This window comes from Athene cunicularia, assembly GCF_003259725.1.
Source record: "Athene cunicularia isolate RWA chromosome 1 unlocalized genomic scaffold, athCun1 chr1_part1, whole genome shotgun sequence".
Taxonomy (NCBI): Eukaryota; Metazoa; Chordata; class Aves; order Strigiformes; family Strigidae; genus Athene; species Athene cunicularia.
In genome coordinates this window covers 22,656,513-22,677,786 of record NW_020799091.1, presented here as the reverse complement: position 1 = coordinate 22,677,786, position 21,274 = coordinate 22,656,513, and the positions used below count along the sequence as shown (strand labels likewise).

Here is a 21,274-nt window from a genome sequence, read left to right as displayed (position 1 = left end):
CCCCACCCCCCCCCTTGTCCCCACCCACTGACAATGCCTCTTCATCATAAAATCCTGTTATAATCAGCACACTCCAACTTTTTACCATTAAGGTTGAATTTAATACCAAATATGGCAAGTCCCAAGACCTTGGACTGATGACTTCCTACCATCCCCCTAACAGATTTTTCAGCAAAGACAATGCCAGGTAGGTTTGGAAGTCCTTATTCATCCTCACAAATGCTGCGTTAATTCCTATGTTCAGAGATTTAAGTAATAATTTCCCCTGTGGTGCTGTATCAGATGCTTTTCTGAAGATGACTGATATATAAATTTTATCACAATTCTCCTGTTGAAAATAAAAATAAGGTTAATTTGCAAATAATTGTCTTTCCTAAATCTGTGTTGTATTTTATCCAATTTTCAACTAAATCCACACCTTTAAATATAATCTCCCACCAAATTCTATTTCAAAGCCTTGAGTGTGGCTGAGGTCAAAGCAGACTCCCTGTGGGTATAGATCTTTTTCCCCCATAAATTCTGTGCTTTATATTTACAAGGCAGAATCTCTGTTTTGATAGATTCAACAAAAATTTTATTACCCAAGCTGCAATTTCATATGCCTGCTCTTCCATTATTATCAGTGGGAAGTTATCTGGGTTTTGTAATATGAATTTGAAGATATTTAAGGTTTTTTTTCCACCTCATAATTGATTTTTTGTTTTGTTTGTATTATTTCTCCTACCTCTGTCCCTCTACAAGGCCCCATTCTCATGGAAGATAAAGGCAAGTCATTCACTTAGTGGTCATATCTTATTCTTACTCTCTCTCTCTCATCCTCACTGGATAATGAACCCTTTAAATTTGATGTTCTTGTTTCAAAATTGTAAAGGACCAAGGACTTTTAACAATTTGCTTTTAATTCCTTCACATATTCTTACTCTGATGAAATTCTGATGGTGCTCACTTTAAATAACACCCTCTAACATCCAAGCCACAACTGTCTTTGCTAAGGATGCAATGCGGGCTCTTCCAATAACTCTGCAGTGCTTTTCAAGAATGGTGGAGCATTCAATGAAATGACTGGGGTATCAGTTTAAAACAAACAAAAGGTAGTATTTTCTTTCTTCAGGAAGTTGTGAGCTTCTGGTACTTGTTGCTACTGGAGGTTGTAGAGGTAGATAGCATTAGTACCTTCAAGATGCTGATAATAAACACAAATTTAGGATACTAAAAGGACCAGGCAGAAGAGTACTCCCCTCTAACATCTGCAATATGGCAATGCATGCACTGGGGTGTATGAGAGAGATGGGGTGTATGAGAGGAATGGGCTGCAGAAAGTGGCTACGCCCATGTGCACTCTTTCCAAACAGGATCTTCTACTGCTGCTGTTGGGAGAACACCAGATGAGATAGGTGACTGGTGGGATTCCATGGGGTGCTCCTGAGGGTCTCACATTTCCCTCCTAGGCAGAATGAAAAGTTCAAGATTTGGTTGGTTGGTTGGTTTTGGTGCTTTCAAGAAATTTCAGACATTCCCTGTAGGCAAGTATCTTATTTCTTCATTGTCACTAACCAATTCATTTTATTTCTCATAGTTTGCCTTTTCAAAACTGCAGGCCTACCTTGCTTATCCTGAATCAGCTTGTGCAAACACAATCCCATAATCATCCTGTCACTTGTCCTTCTTGGTCTTCACTAGTTATCAAGTCTAACCAGCCTCTTCTTCTCTTTATGATCATTTGACAAAGAAATAAAAGGCTATCACATCAAAGGATATCTGGATTTGACTACTTAAGTAGAGCTTGTGTCTGGGATGTTAAAGTATCACCCAGTGCCTACTTGCACTTCCCCGTGGGCTAACATTAAAAAGGCTATAGCTACATTCAACCTCTGTCTAGGAGTGGCGTATCCCATAGCACCTTTTTTACTGACATTCTCTGAAATGATTTGGAGCCAAAGTAATTCCATTTCATGTATAGTAGTCTTTTTTTTTTTTTTTAACATTGCATCACAACATTAAAATACAATGCAGAATCTCACTGCTTTCATCTTTTAGCATTTTTTCTGAAGATCACATTTACCTGTTGTGCACTTCCACTGACAATATGCTGTTGCACTGAAATACTGAATAACCTAACGGATGTTCTAAGACAAAACATAGTAAAGAAAAATGCCATCACTCTTAGATTGTATATTTTTGGCATTGTATGAAAGAGTTAATGCAGAATACAACTTTTACATTATGCTTCCTGATCTCGCAACTGTTCTAAGGAGATGTACAGACTAATGAACTGCTTTCAGTCTACAGAGCAGTCTCATCAGCTCCAAGAGAAAAAACTGCCTCACTACTTTAATACAGGTGTTCCCAGCACAGTATTCAATACTATTGTTAAAATTTACTTCATGGTTGACACTCCTCTATTACCTGTTCTGCTTTAGAAAGTACCACCCAGAACATAAATGCCTCTGAAATTAACTTTTGCTCTAATAGCGTCTTTAAAATTAAAAGTATAACCAATTAAAATATTAACTAATTTCTATCATTTAATAATCATAAATATTTTTTAAACCTTTTAAATTATAAACTTCCTTTAAATATTTGCCAGTCTAAATTTGCTCAAATAGGACATTCCTCAGATAATACCATTGTTTTGCTCACATTTTGGAAACCCTTCAAAACCAGGTATAATGCACTGAAATGGCAGCAAAAGCAGCATTCTAATCTGAACTCATTTTAGGGAGGCTGACAAGTTTAAGAAGTGTTGAAATTATACATCTTCCACTTTAATTCTTGTTGATTTTATGGTATTTAGAATTTAATTACATATTTCAGGTTGTGAAAGATAGACAGGCATAAGCATACAAAATCTGTCAGTATAAGTAAGCTTTCTGATGATGGATATTACAGTCTTATAATTAGAAATACAGTGGGCTGCTTCTTATGATATTACTACATGTGAGTTTACGATAAATTAATGACAATATAACATTTTTTCATCATAAGAAATAATAATCCATAATGTAAGGTTTTTCATAGATCTACCATGAGGAAGCACCTGCTAATTACCATGATAATAGAAGCACTGTTTCAATTATAAACATTTGTATGTAACTCAAACTCCACATTTGTTACATGCAGTGCACCTTCTGTTCTCTCATCTGCTTTCTGAGATCAGAGGTAGCACATATCCAGGACCTGTGGGTATCTGGCTTACACCCTCTCTGGCTGAAAAAAGTCTGTGGAGTTTCCATGTCCCAACTTTGGAAAAAACAGGTTAGGAGGAGCTGTTCATCAGCATGGTCAGAAGTATCCTCATGAACACTGGACGAACAGCTATTTTTATTGCAAAATATCTGAAAAATAGACTTCCAAAACATTCACCGAGTAAAAGAAAAAGAATAACACAAATACATACCGCTGGAGGTATTCACAATATCTAACTTGAGGCATCCAGCTTAGATGACAATGCTGGGAGGTGAGTGCTTTCAGCATGATTCAAGAATTTCCACAATCATTTTCCGAAGCAGCCTATTTCTCATCACTGTCTACAAATGATACCTAGGGTAACTACTTTTGTAAATTGGGTACTTTATTTAGATTCTTAATATTTAGTAGCATATACCCATTTTGTTTACATTTTTAGTGACTGCTATTTATAACAGTCATACAGGCAGTTTAGTCCTCTACATTCTGAGCAACGCTTGCAGGAAAGAGAGGGACCTGGGGGTGTTGACTGACAACCGGCTGAACAGGAGCCAGCAGTGTGCCCAGGGGGCCAAGAAGGCCAACAGCATCCTGGCTTGTGTCAGCAATAGCGTGGCCAGCAGGGACAGGGAAGGGATCTGACCCCTGTACTCGCAACTGGTGAGGCCGCCCCTCAATTCCTGTGTTCAGTTTTGGGCCCCTCACTACAAAAAGGACATTGAATGACTCGAGCGTGTCCAGAGAAGGGCAACGGAGCTGGTGCAGGGTCTGGAGCACAGGTCGTAGGAGGAGTGGCTGAGGGAACTGGGGGTGTTTAGTCTGGAGAAGAGGAGGCTGAGGGGAGACCTCATCGCCCTCTACAGCTCCCTGAAAGGAGGCTGCAGAGAGCTGGGGATGAGTCTCTTTAACCAATAACAAGTGATAGAACAGGAGGGAATGGCCTCAAGTTGCATCAGGGAAGGTTTTGACTAGATAATAGGAAGCATTGCTTTACAGAGCCGGTTGTTAGGTGTTGGAAAGTGTTGCCCAGGGAGGTGGTGGAGTCCCCATCCCTGGAGGTGTTTAAGACTCGGGTTGACATAGCGCTGAGGGATCTGGTGTAGTTGGGAACTGTCAGTGTTAGGTCAGTGGTTAGACTGGATGATCTTCAAGGTCTTTTCCAACCTTGATGATTCTGTGAATCCTTAAAAAAGCACATGGAGATATGAATATAGCACGATCCCTGCACAATCTTTCAGGGCTCTTTTTAGCTTGGTATGAAAGGACCTATTTAGATTTTGCAATCTGAACTCTTCAGAATCTGAGGCTAAACGCAGAGAGGAGCTGAAGGCCTCTAAGGGACGACAACAGTAACAAAGCAAGTATAAACTCTAGATTCAAATTTTGAACACATAATTTCTTTTCTAGTTCTCACACACTTACTGGCTTCTAGTTGCAGAAACCAGTAAGTATAACAGTATGTTCTATTTTTGCTTCTAACAGAATGAGTCTTTCAAATTACGTATCAAGTGATTATATTTTTGATCTCTGAGGACGTTTATTCAAACTCCATCAATACAGTGACTGTACTTATAAGTGCACAAATATCTGCTAACAGTACAAAGCCTCTCCTTGGTCTGCAGTGACAGATCTTTATAATCCAATCTCTCTAACTGTCATCCTGAAAGATAGGAGCACTTCAGCCCTAATCTAGCAAAAAACATAAGCAAAACACAACTTTTTATTTGCCCAGTTTGTGCTTAAAACCTTGTTTCTACCTTTGCTAGGTGTCAGTCATTCTGCTCCTGCCCAGCTCTCCACAGCTTCCAGGTAGTGATGTGGACACAGATTCCAAAGCCAAAAATAGATTTACCAAACTGCTGGACCTTTTAATATGCTTTTTGGTTTTTTTTATATCTTCTATGGCTTCACCAAGTCATACAGCTTTGTCTCATACTTTGGGTCAGTTCCTGTGTTCTTTTAGCCAGATAGTGCTGTATACTGAATTAAGACCCGTGTCTCTGATTTACATGGAATCAGCTTGGATTTACACTGGTACAGTTGATGTAAAAGTTTGGCTGTCTGGAGTTTTTCCCCCAAGGAGTAAGTAAGGGCTGCTTATTAAAAAGGTCTCTGTGGTTTTGATATGATCCAGTCCTTTAGGGGGAATGATTCCTAGATCTATTTGATTCTAGGGCAGAACACACCTAACAGAAGAAAGCAACAAGGATCTATTGTATTATCACATCCTGGGATATATTGCATTGCATTCATGATTTCACATTCCCTTCTTTAATAAAACTACTTGGAACCTCTTTATAATCTACTCTTGAAAGACGGAACTGGCTTTCAGATGGTCATAGTCAAATGGTATTCAGGTGCCTAAATATGGTGTTTAGTGAGATTATAGATTCCCTAAGGTATGTGAGCTATTCACAGAGACTGGCAGATATAAGACCTACATTAGATCCACAGCAGTTGAAGGCTTTCTCCTAGACACCTATGTTGAGGTATCTGATTTGCTCCCTTTGGTTTCAGGAGGAAAAAAAGGAACAATGAAAAAAATTATGTATTATTTGTGAAGTGACAAGACTATGTGTAAGCCAGCAATAAAAAGGAATAATATTTTTGTATTTAAGCAGAAAAACCCCCACAGTATTTAGATGTAGTTTATTTTCTTCAATTTGGCATTTGTTGAGTTTAAGCACTTCTTTCCTTATATTAAAATATTTACAAGGTTTTTTTGCTTTTCTTATTACAGCTTGCATAACGCAAAACAATTCAAGCCAAACATTAACAAAGTAGCTAGTACACATGCTTTACTAATGTCCTTTGTTAAAATGAAAATAAAAATTGTTATCTGAATCCACTGTACTCATGTACTATAAAGTCCCTTGATTTAACAAGGTAAATATCTTGCTGGGGTCCAGATTAAAAGTACAGAGTGACAGAAAGCTCTGCATAAAAAAAGATTTCATTAACCAAACCTAATTTAATGTGATAAACTCTAAATAAAGCAACGTAAATCCTTCTTAGTTTATGTCTCACTAGTTTTGCTACACCATTTTGTTTTGCCTTGTGTTTGTAACTGACTGTTAAGATATTGCCACCTAGTGATGAAAAGCAAAACAAGTGGAAGCAGAAGCACAGTAAATAATGCATTGGGAATACATGTTTACATTGTAAACTCTGTCAGAACGGAAGATAGAAGCATAGAAATGAAGCACATGTCTGTATTTCTAAATATCAGGCAATTGAGGTGCAATTATATAAAATATGTTAATAGCAGCCTATTAAATAGAATTTAATAGAATAAAAATAAAGTATTATAATAGATACGCGATAGATTTGTGTATCACCCAGCTCCTATTCTCAGCTTGTTCAAGTGAATTGATAAGAGTAACTAAATAGGTTGTAAGGGGTTTGTGACTTATCTGTAAATAAAAAATGATAATTACCTACTAGGCATTTGGCAGAGGATTAGTTAATGTTGGAATTATGCCTTCAAAATTCAAAGTACTATTATCCTTTCCTTGACTTTGCTTTGGAGCTGTCAAACTGACAAGTCCTCTTAGGAGTCTGCCATTCACCTCTGAGTTTCTCCCTAACTGAACAGTCCCTGGAAGCATCAGCCAGCCAGGAAAAAATTTCATTTGCCCAGACCCACCATCTATGTGCTAATAATATACCTATGAGCCAATCTGAAATCTGCACATCTACCACTGGGGCACGGACTCAGGCAACACTGATGCAAGAAATTCTGCTGTGCAAGCCAAAATGCAGCCTGAGTCTTGCAAGCACAGCCTACAGGCATCAGCAAGCATGAAGAATAACCCAAGTAGTATTTTCTTCCTGCTCTTCACCTTAGTTTCCAGGAACCATCCCTAAACTAGCTGTTTTCCATCACTGAAATCCTATAAACTTATTTTCTTCTCAGTTTTGTTACAAACCCTTACCTATATTTTAGATACAAGATTACATAGCATAGATTCCAAACATCCCAGCATGATGTGTCAGAACTTCCTCGTAGCAGGAAATTTCCATATGGCCACTGATGGTGCCTCTAATTCTGGGTGTTTTGTTCAGAGATGAGATTTAGTAACCGAACCCCATCCACGCACTAGAAGTATAATTTGTATTAGGTAACTTATGCCTAAGAGATTGGTAGTAGGTCACACAGAGCCTAGGACAGAGGGAATGCAGGGGTTGTAGCTGTCCCTTTTTTCCTGAAATTACAAAATTTCATTCTACAATGCACAGACTGAACGCCCAAATACTTCCCTTCTGTGATGTCATCGTATCTCTTCTACTCTCCTCACAGCAAGCTCTGTGGGAGGGCAGGAAACTGGAATCCAGGAAGGTGAAGGGTTGGAGCATGCCCATCACTAGATATTCATAGAATCATAGAATGGTTTGGGTTGGAAGGGACCTTTGAAGATCATCTAGTCCAACCCCCTGCCATGGGCAGGGATGTCTTTCATTAGATCAGGTTGCTCAAAGCAACCTGCTTGTTTACAGGGTCTCTAGGGATGGCTAACAATTACTGCATGCTACTATAGCTGAGATCATAAGACTTCTCAGCTTTTCTTCTCATTCTTGTGCTTGCCACTAGCAGGTGAGCTAGTGAGGTTCAGGAACAGATTTCCCCTTCTTCTCCCAGGGCCATTCAGCATGTCAAACCCCCCTTCTCCAGGCATGCAGGAGGAAACCAGCTGAGAACCTGCCTTGGAAGAGGAAAAGCTCCCAAGTCTTCAGACAGGTGCCTGAGATGTGACGGGAAGCACCGGGAGGCAGACAAAGAGGGGGTTGTACCCACTCAGAGTGGCGAGCTGATGCCAAAACCAAGGCATCCCTGACATAAACACAAGCCACATCACCCTTGTAGAATGACGTGTTCAGAATTCTCATTTTCCACAAGATAGCCCCCTGTAACATGCTGCACATCTATAATGTTTTCATTGATCATCTAATTAGGAGGAGGAATTTTCAGTGCAGTAGCTCCAATTTGCTCTCAAATACTAATCCACCCCTCAGACAGTTCTTACCTCAAGGTATGCACTTCTTGCAGTGTGATTTTTAATGCAAATGTTTTCCTGAATCTCAAATACATTTACAGATGTATTTTCTTTCTCTTAATTCTGCCACAGCAGTTCTTAAAGCTTTCTGTGACTTTAAATAAGATACTCTTGTGATAAGCTTCTTGCTTACTTGTTCTTTTTTTAAACTTTCCTTTCCATTCTCTAGTTTTGTCTTTAATTATTAACACTTCTTCCTTTCTGGCTGACCTATCTGGATACTCACACCTCAACGTTTTCATTACTCTGTAGAAAGGTATCCTTCTGCTTATGTCCCTTTGCTCCACTAGCAACATGAACCTTAGAAGAGAAGTTGATTTTTTACCTCTCATAAAATTAGAATAAACATGTTGGAAGGGTTTCAACCAACTTCCATCTACTACAGATCAAGATGAGATGGACATGGGATCAGACTGTACTACATTTGCTGCCTCTTACACCTTCCTATCAGGTATCATGCTCTGCCTGCTACCAGAGAGAGGTCGTCAGACCAGCCAGGCATTGGGTCTGAGCTGGCACACACGTGTCCATGTAATGCAAACACCTCCACAGTTCCCTCAGATGGGTCTTATGCATACAGCATTCACTCTGAATTATTAAAAAAATGCTACCTCTTGCAACACCTGTGTAAGAATTACCTGTCTGAAACAGGGAAACGGAGCGCCGTCAGGATTAGCTGACCTTAGATACGTAACAACACCTTTTACCACCCTTTCAAATGATAGAGTATCAAATTGTATGTATCACTGCCTTAACTTTCCCCACTTCCCTGACATGTACTGCCACATGCCATCTCAAACAAGACAGTACATCCTTCAGAGAAGGACTCAGGCCCTTTCTGTGAGTGAAGTGCTTGGCATAGCTGGAGCCCTGGCTCATTACAGGATAAGGAGCTTTCTTCTCACTTCACTCAGAAGTGCTAACAGAAAGATCCAAAGTTCAGGTTCTGGTAGCTCAGGCTAGTGGTACCTCCAGTTAGACTAGGACCTAATGACTCAGCTGAATAACATCTACAACTTTTAAAGCTTCTTTCTTGTTTCAAGGTAGGAAGAAGTAATGCTTCAAAAATCAGGATTACCTAAGAAGTCATGCCAGGTGGTAGACAAAAAAAAATAAAAATCTTCCTTTCACTGACTGCAGTTTATAAATAGGGCATGCACATGAACATACAATTCTTAGCTCAGTTGATACCTTCTGTAGCTAGGTTGTCAATCACCATGCTCTTCATCCTTTTCAACTTATTTCTGTATATCCAAAGTAAACCTAAATAGTTATCAGCAAAAATCTTCATGACTCAAACCACTGGCTGTTTTACAGCAACTTTATATCAATGACTGCAGTGAGGCAATGTCAGGAAAAATCAGGCCATATGATTTTACAGCGAAATTTGTTTCTCATTGTAGTTTTTCCATCACATTCCTCCTCATTATGCGCAGATGACCCTTTGGTTACAGCTTCTGCCTTAGCACTCTCCTGTTCCTACTCAAAATATTCTTCAAAGAACTGAATGCTAGTAAACTATCTCAATTCTAATAAGCTGTTGAAGGGAAAGTCTCTTGTTTTATGTAGTTTTGAAGTCCTTTTCTATATAACCCTCCCTAGGCAAGTGCTTGTGAGACACAGCATACAGGGTTTACTATGTAATACCCTTACTTGACCAATGGGTCAAGTAAGGGTATTACAATGATTAGGCACTGGCTAAAGAGGAAGTAACACTTTGGTTTAAAAAAACCCACCTCACCGGTTTTACATAGGAACACTTGTTCTGACTTGCAAAATCTTTTATGTATTTTTTTAAAGTATAGGGAAGGAAAACTTTTTTTTTTATTATTATTAGAATATCATCTATAAGTATGTTTCATCTTTTGAAGTAACCTGTGGCAGGAGAGATCTCAATTTCAGAGATAGGGTTTTTCTTTGCTGCTTCCCCCTCCTCCATCAACATAGTAATTTTTAACTGATAAGCACTTGTGCAAGGGCTCTCCCTTGCTGTGGTGAAGGTTTTGCAACTGCAACTCTTTCACCTCCGCACATGCAATAGACTAATAGAGCTCCAGCATTCTCCAACTTGCTGCTTCTCTATAGAAGCACCAGTGTCCTCACAGAGGCCAAGTTAAATATACATGCAGTCTTTCTAATTGGGTCTACATTAACTACACTTAAAATGATTCATGATTCTGAATTACCACGGGTTAGATTTTCAAAGGTATTTAGCTCCTGAAATATCTAACAGTTGCTTTGTAGATTTTTAAGTGCCTAATCTGCTTAAGTATCAAAGTCCTACCACTTGTTTGTCCACTGCATCATTAAAGGCTTTGAAAACCTAAATTAAATTTTTTAAAAGTTATTAAAATGAATACATCTCATCCTCTCCCATGTTTTTTTCTTTAACCAGATCAGAAGAGAAAAACAGGTTCTTTCTTTTTCATCTCTGGATTGGCTTCTCAGCCATGAAATGAAATCCAAAATAAAAGGACATATAACTGAAAAGAATACACTGATACAGAATACTTTTATTCAAGTATTTGAATATGATGCTTAAATCTGGAAAAAATCCAGTTAACTTCTGTAACAACGTAATTCAAAAGGGAATAGTGATCATAAAAGTAACAACTAGCATACACCTGCTTTGAAATCTTGCAGTGGAGCTGCAAGCGTTGCTGATATGTGGTTCTGGGTGTGGAACCTGAGCTCATGCTTGGGTACTGGTGCTGGGTGATACTGTATCCTCCTGACTCACACAGGGCACAAATACGCTAACCTTGCCTGAACTCTTCCACAGATCAAGGGAGGTCATCACTAGCTACTGACTAATTCAGTGAACTAAAAACATAGCATCAGGACAGACAGAATCTTATATAAAATGGAAATTTCTCCAAGAATATAAGGATACTTCTTCCCCTTCTGATAATACAATAGATTTGACTCAGTGTGTGTTTTTATGTTTGACTTAAGCTAATTGAAGATTGTGCTACTGTTGGAAAAGCTGTGAAATTTTTCCATCATCTCTCTTTCCCCCATAATTTCAATCAGGTCTCCTTACAGTGTCACTAATTAGAAGCAGAAATCTGATTTGGGTGGTGTACATGTGTTTTTGGGAATATGGTTGGGGATAGTGTTACCTTCAGTTGATGAATGAGGTTATGAGTCTCCAGATGGAGGCACATGGTCAACATAAGGGAAGCTGCATGGGTGTTTGGGAGAGGGGGAGAAGTAATACTTTTCATAAGTATTACATGGTTAAATAGCTTTCCCAACTGCTCATATGCATTTACAAATACTTATAACAGAGTCGATTATAAACCAAAGTACTTGCAGAAGTAGTAGGGGAAATACTAAACAAAACTGTAGTAAAATCATATTAACTTGAATTTTCTTTTTGTTGAACCTCATAAGATTCCTGTTAAACAGTACTGGCCTGAGTATCAATCCTTGGACTACACTGTTAGTGACTGACCTCCAGCTAGCCTTTGTGCTGCTAATCACAACCCAGTCAGCCTGACAGCTCAGTGCTCAACCCACCTCACAGTCTATTCATCTAGTTTGTATTTCATAATTTTGTCTATGAGGATGTTGCAGGAGATAATGTCAAAACCCTTTCTAAATTTGAGATAAACAGCATTCTTTGCTCTCCCACCATCCACCAAGCCAGTAATCTTGTTTTAGAAGGCTATTGAGTTGTTTATGAATAATCTCCCCTTCATACAAACACATTGACCGCTCCCAGCCATCTATTTCTCTTATGTTTGGAAATGGGTTATAGGATTATTGGCTCCATCACTTTCCCAGGGATTTTGGTGAGGGTGACCAGACAGTAGTTCCTTGGATCCTCTTTCTTGCCATTCTTGAAGAAGGGAGTCACATTTGCTCTCTTACAATCCTTGGGAACCTCCTTCAGTTGCCATGAGCTTTCAAAGACTATCAGGACTGGCCTGACAGTAACATCAGCCAGTTTCCTCAGCACTTGTGGTTGCATCCTATCAGGTCCCATGGACTCATCTATGTCCAGTTTCTTTAAAATGTTCCCTAACCTGTTATCCCTGTTCCAGGGGTAAGTCTGCCTTAGTTCAGGCCTTCCTACTGGTCTCTGGGACCCAGGATTACTGAAGGTCTCCTGAAGGTAAAGAACGAGGCAAAGAAGGCATTGACTACTTTGGCCCGTTCCATTTCCACCACCATCATCATTCTTGCTGCTGAGTGAAGTTTAAGCAGTCCCTGAGACTTCATAATGGGCTTTCAAGTTGGAGGGATCAAAATATAACAACAGATTATGCAGAAGTATTCTTAACCCTGAAACCAGATAAAGGATAAACTGTAACATTACTCTTAGCTAAGAGTCCCATGACATTCAGTATGATGAATCTAAACTCAAATTACACTATTACTAGCTTCTAAAGAAAGAACTGCTTATTTTCTAGTTCCAGGATGGATTCAGAATTGGACAGAATCACAGAATCAAATAGGTTGGAAAGGACCTTCAAAATCATCCAGTCCAACCATTAACCTAACACTGACAGTTCCCAACTACACCAGATCCCTCAGCGCTATGTCGACCGGACTCATGAATGCCTCCAGGGATGGGGACTCCACCACCTCCCTGGGCAGCCCATTCCAACACCTCACAACCCGTTCTGGAAAGAAATACTTCCTGACATCTAGTTCAAACCTTCTGTGGCACAACTTGAGGCCATTGCCTCTTGTCCTATCGCTTGTTATTTGGTTAAAGAGACTCATCCCCAGCTCTCTGCAACCTCCTTTCAGGGAGCTGTAGAGGGCGATGAGGTCTCCCCTCAGCCTCCTCCAGACTAAATACCCCCAGTTCCCTCAGCCTCTCCTCGTACGACCTGTGCTCCAGACCCTGCACCAGCTTCGTTCCCTTCTCTGGACACACTCGAGTCATTCAATGTCCTTTTTGTAGTGAGGGGCCCAAAACTGAACACAGGAATCGAGGTGCGGCCTCACCAGTGCCGAGTACAGGGGTCAGATCCCTTCCCTGTCCCTGCTGGCCACGCTATTGCTGACACAAGCCAAGATGCCATTGGCCTTCTTGGCCCCCTGGGCACACTGCTGGCTCCTGTTCAGCCGTCTGTCAATCAACACCTCCAGGTCCCTCTCTGACTGGCAGCTCTCCAGCCACTCCTCCCCAAGCGTACATATGCTTTGTTTATCATCAATCCACTCAGAAGAAATTGAAATACATTTCAGACCCTGAAATTCCATATTGTGAACTTAATTTAATTTCTGGTATTCTGCTTTTCTTGTCATTGTACTTTTGCACTGGCATCTTTGTGTAATAGTAAAACCTCTGCTGAGATTAGACTTTTTACTTCAGAGTAGAGCCTGTGCATGTAAGGGAAATATGTTTGAATGATTCTCCATACAGGAGGCAGTGACTGTCCATGATAAATCTAAACAAGTCCTCTCAGAAGTACTTTAAGGTGACTCATTGAACAAACTGGTGCTGAGTTTTATTGACTTTTATAGTCTTAAATTATGTCTTGCTGGACAGACTGGTGATTCAACTATGTTAGACCACAAATGCCATGCATATATTAATGCCGGGGGCTGTTCTCCGGCCAAAAGGCCAGACAGCACAAAACAGCCGACAAGCATACAGTAAAATATTATCTAAATGCTGGTGGCAACATCCAACTCTCAGTTTTTCAGCTCTTGCCAACCTCTTAACTGCCTGAGCATTGTTAGGGGAGGCTGCAGGTTGGCCCAGGCAAAACGGGGACGAAGTGGAATACCTTTGCTAGGGAGGGTTTTCTCCGACTTGCATATGAGGAACAGGAGAGAACAGACAGGCTGGCAAGAGACTGACTAGTTTAAAGATCCTAAATAAAGTAGGAAATACAGGACAGGACACCTGAGGTTACAGTAAGAAAGATGACACTTGTTGACTGCCCCTCTCCTTACCAGTATGCAGACTAAACATCATGATTAAAAATTATTTTGCCAACCCTTTATTTTTTCATCACAAATTACCCCAGAAAAGGTTTATTAGGACGAGCAAATAATTCACAACAAAGTAGGCATGGGTATGCACAGTAACATGTTCTGCAACTAAAGCATATTGTCACTATAGCCACTGTGAAACTACAGAAACAGTAAGTCCAAAGACACAAAGCAAAACCCCACAGAAAGTCACAGCAAATCCACTCAGGCAGTTCTAAAAGAAACAAATAAACAAAACCCCCACTACACAGCCAGGTCCTTGGAAAAGGAGCCACTAGATTGTATCACGCATAATATATATTCCTTATCTACAAAAAACTTTTCCTGGCAACAGTAATGTCTTCCAGTAACATATGGGAAAAATTTCTTATTTTAAGAAATTTTAAATTTAAATGCAACTTAAGTATATGATTAAAAACCATGAACAGATGTTTGTTGGGTCTTCAAAATTGTATCTGATCATAAAACTGCATTCCAACATTGTATAGCAGCTAGATACTAGTATATCCTGTGCAAGAAGAATTTAAATTGATCGGATCTTGTGAAGCACTGTGTAATTGCAACTTCCCAGAAGACCCAAATATAATAATGTCCCAAGCTACTCAGGTTCCTAATTTAAGATCCAATCCCTAAAATTAATAAAAATCACATTCCAAATTAACCACTCTTAATTAGCAGCAATAAATAAAATATGAGAGATACAGCTGATGAAATTCCTTATGAAAACGTAAATATATGAACTCAATATCTATCTGCTTACAGCTGATTTACCAGAAGTGCTATAAGGATTTCATTTCACTATTAGGGCATATTTAATTGTGAGAAGCAGTACAAAATAAATCTTCCAGCTAACTTTAGCTGCATTCAAAGAGTTTTCATTAGGTGGTCTTTTGCAAGTAAGATAAATTTTTTTATCAACACCCGTCTTCAGGCAAAACAGTCTCTGAACCTAAACAGATGAATATAATATTGATTTTTTAAAAATTCTTACTGAAATTAAGCAAGTATTTTCAGAATCTCCTAAACTTTTTGTGGTACAGTAAGACAGCAAATAAATGAAAATTATGAAAACACTGAGAATTTTTATTTCAGAGATTCCAAGATTATCAGGTGATTTAACTTAGACACAGTATGCTGCTATTAAATGTGTAAGGTCAGGTAAAGTATAAATAGCTGAAAGAAAACTAGTTACCTACCAAGTGCACCCAACAAGTCTACAAAAGTATCTACAAGTAAACAAGCCCTACAGAAGAAATATATTTTGAGTGATTTATATGCAGTCCATAAACCTATCTGACTGTCAAAAGAACACACCTCAATGTCATTAGCTACATTAGCTTATGTGAAGATTGAACTTCAGAAGAGGAACAAAATACACATCAGGAAGAAGGCTGAATCAAGGCCATTATGTTAACCTTTAAATCTATTTCTTTTAAAACATTTTACTTGGTTGATAAGCTTTTGTTTACAGTAGATGCACTACTGTAAGACTTTGAAAGTAATGTCTGTCTTTCATGTAATTAAATGATAAGTATTTCTCAACCCTATCAAAAAAAAAACCCCTGTAGACAATCTTTCCAATCCATTAGCATAAAATAATTCTTTATGGGCCAAAGATAGACATATTTTTATGGTGAGTTTGCCCTTTAAGGTGCATCTTAATCAGATAAAAAGAAGAAAAGATTCTATCGTCTCATGATGGCCAAAGAAAGATTTACTTAAAAATAATGTCAACAAACCTCCTGGATCTACTGCACTTGAAATGTAGTTAGGGCTACTACCATCTGATGTAAAGAGTGACTTTCTTGTTCTTAAATCTTTTAAAACATTTTTGTATGTTTCCTATTTTGCTAACATTTCTCAGGACTTTGATTTTCTATGTTAAAAGTCAATACATTTTATAGTAACATACTTTTTTTGGAGATACAAGCAGTGTTGAATATTAATTCAATGCTCTTTCTTGAAAATTATATCAATGTACAAAAGAGCGAGCCTGTTATGTTTCCCAGAAGGCAAGCACTGACCACAAGTTTTAAGATTTCACTCCACACTTTAATCATTATCCTCTAGATAGGACACAGCAGAGAACCAAAGGGTTAAACTGGCAAACCATGTTACTAAACCAGATTCTTTTTCACATGCTGTTTCTACAGCAGCACACGGAGAAACTTGTGCTGAAATCAAGAAGCAAGGGCTGTAATTGCTTCACAAGGTCTTTCAGCATAGTGAAGTCTATAAACCCTTAGATCTCATAAGATTCGAGGTATATTACTGTGTGTACAATGGGTTTTGTTCACTTGAACACTGGATTCTGCTTTAAAGTGAGGAGTTTTAACACCTATAAGAACTGATGGTGGCAATCTAAATCTAAGAGACAACTAAACAGTTTTTAAAACAAACAACAAATCAGAAAACAAAAATCCAAGCCACAACAGCAGAAAGAGCCTTCCCTATCTTAACCTCAGTTTTGTCCCTATCTTCCCCCTCACCTTCACTTTTCAATGAACATAGAGTTTCATTTATAGCCTAAATACAACTTAAAGGTGAGGCATCATCTTCATCCCTTGCCCACAAGAACATTAAGAAATCAATCTCCACAGTCCATAAAATACCAGTGAACCCAAGAAGAAAACAAGTTTGACAACATGCACATATTACATCAGACTTCAAAATGCAGAATCCAGTCTTCCTCTGAATCACCAACCCATCCTTTCTGAAGAAAATAACACTTTAAAAAACATTCAAGAACTAAAATGCTGAAGAGTATATTAAGTAATATATGTAGAAATATGTAAGCGAGCATAAAAATACAGAAGGCCAAGAGAAAAGATAGACATTATCAACTTGATAACTTCTGTTAATAAAGCCGTGGTCACTCAACCAGATCAATGGGTGGACACACACTCAATCAGCAATGTAGTAATTTTATAGCATGGTGGCATACCTTAACATAAAACTCAATAAAACACAGTAACATACAGAACTAATGCCAGTCTGCAATATGAACAGTAAACAAAAAGATGCAACATGCCCCTCCCCCTGCATTTTCACTCCAAAGAAGGTCTTGTTAACAGTATTAAGGGGAAACCAAGCCATTTTTTTTCAAGTCAGGAAGGGAAGAAAACTTTGGCACAAGCCATTCTTTCCTTCCCTCTGATGTCAGTGGATGATAATTGTAAGATGCAGTATCAACACAAGCTATTCTACCGAACTTCAATGTGCAGGGTGACACTAGTGGTACCATAAGTGAACAGCAATTATCCTATGCAGATTACAAGCATACGTTATTACCATGCAGTGCAATTTATTCAGAGAGGAGGTAGGATATTCAAATCTTCACTAAATTAAAATACTGAACACTTCATTATAACTTATTTGAATCAAGACACATACTGTACCCATGATTTTAAGCATCCTTATTAAAAGTAATTAGATTTTGGCAAGTCTTTCCCAAATAATGTAGCCAGTCAAAAGAAAAAAAAAATCATACATAGTGACTGTTTTATCCCAATGTCTCACGAAAAAATAAATTATTCATATCACTATTGATTAACTTTTAAATATTTTTCTTATATACAAATCCTTTTTTTTTTCCCCAGTATTTTAATTTACATAAAAATATGGTGTCAAATCAACTTACTTATTTTAGAAAGTGATTTTGCTAGACTGTATGCTGGTCTGAACTCCAGAAATGCTTTGAGAGAGTACCTCAAGACTTCTAACTGCGACAATATTTTCACTGAAAAAAAAAAAAGCAGTTAATTTGTTACAGAATACTAGCTATTCTGCTGTAAAATCACAGACCAGCAACATACATTCTTACTTTGAGTAGCTATATAAAGTACTGTTAACCGCTGGCCATTACATTAACTCACAGCAACACCACAATGCTTTTACAAAAGTAGAGATAACTTCTTGTCCCACAGAATACATAAGGGCTTATTTTGGCTGTGAAGATAACGCGTGATTCACAGGCATACAGCCATAAAATGGAGGTATGCCTCATCCTGGGAGAGGCAGAAGATCCAAAATATTTTTCTCACCTTCTGTCCATCAAAACTGACACATCAATCAGCAAGCATTATTCAACAGTAATACAGGCTATCTGCATATGAAAATGAAGAAAGAGAAGAAAGCCTACTAGATAATAATAGCAGTACTAGAAGTGGATTTTCAACGGTACTTAAACGAACATCTCCAGCTCACAACATGAATGGCTGCCAAGTAGAATTTAACTATTATATTCTTTTTAGTGGTTTGACCTTTGTAATTTCTGTATTGTTTATTCTGCTTTCTTCAGAAAAATAACAATCCCAGCCAAAATCTCATGTGTGTCTGCCATGTATGAAGAGGGAATTCACGCAACAATATCAGCGGCCTTCTTTTGAAAAGAAATAAGAGTAAAAATTCACCCTATGCTTCCCTACATTAAATTAATAAATACAGACTAATTTTCTTCAGGCTGTTGTGCTTTTGAACATGAGTCAGCATAGACATTTAATGAAGTTTAGCTAATACATTTTAGCCTCATGTCCCTTCAGTTAGTTCAGTTTACCTTTCCTAAGTACCTTTGTAAAGACATAGCCTCCTAATGCCCCTTCATTGCCAACTCTGTCTTTTTACATTTCTTTCTTTTCTCTTAACAAGTCACAGGTTTATCTTCAGGTCAAGACAAGACACCTTTTCTTTTTTTTGTGTAGTCCTGCCAGGGTAAGATTCAGTCATGGCTTTGACAGTATGCTGAGCTGAGGGCACCTTAGCAGTTCTGTATAAACTCAAGTAATTAAGGTGGTGAACCTCTCTACTGACAGTAAATGGCCTTGTAATATTGTATGATCACCTGTGCCTGTGTCGTCATTTTCCAAAAAAAACTACCTGTAACCATGAAATAGTAAACCTAAAAATTTAAGTATCAGCAGGTGATATTAACCAAGCCCCAAAGTATGCAACAGTTCTAAATATTTCGAATTTAAAGAACAAAAAAAAAATGAAGTGCTTTGATGAAAGAAGAAAAACCTATCTCTGTGCAGTGTATCCCTTTGGCAATGCCATAGTTTCTCCTCAGTCATAGCTTCTGTCTTGCCCTTGCCATGTAGGAATGAACACAATAACCCAGTGATACCATTGTTTGGACAGTCCTGCCTAGGCATACATGAATGAGTAACTTCATGATGACAGGACAGACAGATGTGTCACTCTTCTCAGGTTTCAGCTTTCATTTTTCAAGAGTGAGCTTCTAGCTATCACAGTTAAGAAAAAATTGTAAAACAAGCCTATGGAATGCAAGATGCCTCCCTGAGTCTGCACCAAGTCTCAAACAAGAACCCCCGTGTATGAACTGACTTGTATACATGCACCTAGATGCCTTGATGTGTCACTATTCATTATTTTATTAGTTAAGCTCTTTAAAATAGAGTAAAAGGAAAGAAAACAAGATGTGAATGACTTCAAACTAAATTGCAAGCATGTCCTAAAACTAAGCCAGGTTCATGCTGATATAAAAGACTAAGCAGAGATACAGGGATTAGAAGAAGATGGAAGAGTCAAAATGATATAGAGTTAAAATATTTATATTAATAGATGACTAGGCTGAAACAAGGAAGTATGAATTACCACATTCTTCAGAGGGCTTCAGCAGTGATCCAAAAGACTGCAGAGCAAGTATATCAGTATGTACATATATTTATAAATATATATATATTTCATATCTATCTTAAGTGTTTAAGGTCAGGTTGGATGGGGCTTTGAGCAACCTGATCTAGTGGAAGAAGTCCCTGCCCACAGGGTGGTTTGACTCTATGACCTTTAGAGCTCCCTTCCAACCCAAACCATTCCATGAGTCTATGATACAGCTCTGTTTCCATTCTAACCTACATTTACAGCACGAAAGACAATGGCCTAGAGGACTTCAAGCTTACTTTGTTAACCTGTTTTCAAAAGCAAATCAAGTAAAGCTTCTTCCATGTATACTGCTGACCTACCAAATGAAAGACTACACCCATCTTTCCATCATGCTCCATCAATTGCTTATAGGAAGCAATTTGCATTACCTTTGAGTTAAGTGCCCCTGAGTGTACAGTAACACAGCCGCTGTGAATTTCATAAGTGTAATGGCAGCATTCCAGACACACAAACTACATTAAAGTGCTCATATCTGACGCAGCACAAACAATGGAGTATTACGGCTAGTGTGGCAATTTGGGAGGGTGGAAAGGGAACAGAGAGAAAGAATTATATTTAAAAAAAAAAGATAATAAAATAAAGGAGAAACCTGGGTGGGCACAACAGAGTACAGGTGTTGGGACATCAAACTATTTAATATCTTTTTTTCTAAAGAAAAACTGATATACATGAAAAAAGAAAGTGAAAAGTTACAGGAGAAAAAAAAATCAACACAGAAGTAATTAAGGAGCAGAAAAGGTAGCTAGAAGACAAAAAGCAGCAACTGAGAAAGCATAAGATACAGAGGACCTATCCTGTCCAAAATAATGTGATTTGACAGTCACAGACATCACCCCAGCAACAGCCTGTTCAGGCACTAAGAAGCACAGGAGCCTTGGGCATCTCTGAGTCACCTGATTTAAGATCCGATAAGGCTTTTTGCTTTTTTTTAAGATGAGGAAGTCGAATAGGAAGGAGGAAAAAAGCTTTATTTCCTAAGGTGTTGAAATATTTCAAAAACTTTAACATAGGTACAATGAAGACTCTGAATCTCACACAAAAGTGCTGCACAGTGTCATCTTTTAACATTGTATTCCCATTCCTTCAGCAGTGTTTCAGCTCATAAGAAGGTACCCAGGTAAGTTTTAAAGAATGATTAAGGAATATAATATTAATATTTAAATCATCAATAACACTTTTTTATATAGTTCATAGCTCTTCAAAGATCTGTATGATTGTACTATTTCCTCCTAGAAATTTAAAAATCCTCATTTTCATCTGGAAATGGAGATACCTAAATTGAAAAAACAGTATATTTTTCTTTCTATAAACGAATTCATTTCCTCTGATCACCTCACAGAAACACATCTTGTTTCAGTATGGATGAGCTGGAATTGATCCCCCCCCCCCCCCCC

General features: G+C 38.3%; 1 protein-coding gene across 2 annotated transcripts in view; it reads right to left on the bottom strand.

Annotated features, from left to right (window-relative positions):
- FRY (FRY microtubule binding protein) overlaps window positions 1–21,274 on the bottom strand; it is a 217,003-nt gene that overhangs the window by 176,279 nt on the left and 19,450 nt on the right. Inside the window, exon 2 of one of the 2 annotated variants that reach the window (XM_026848436.1) lies at window positions 17,839–17,937. The exons of the other annotated variant lie outside the window; for it this stretch is intronic. Within the exon in view, the coding sequence (XP_026704237.1) occupies window positions 17,839–17,937 (99 nt within the window). The remainder of the gene's footprint in view (window positions 1–17,838; window positions 17,938–21,274) is intronic. 2 annotated transcript variants of the gene reach the window in all.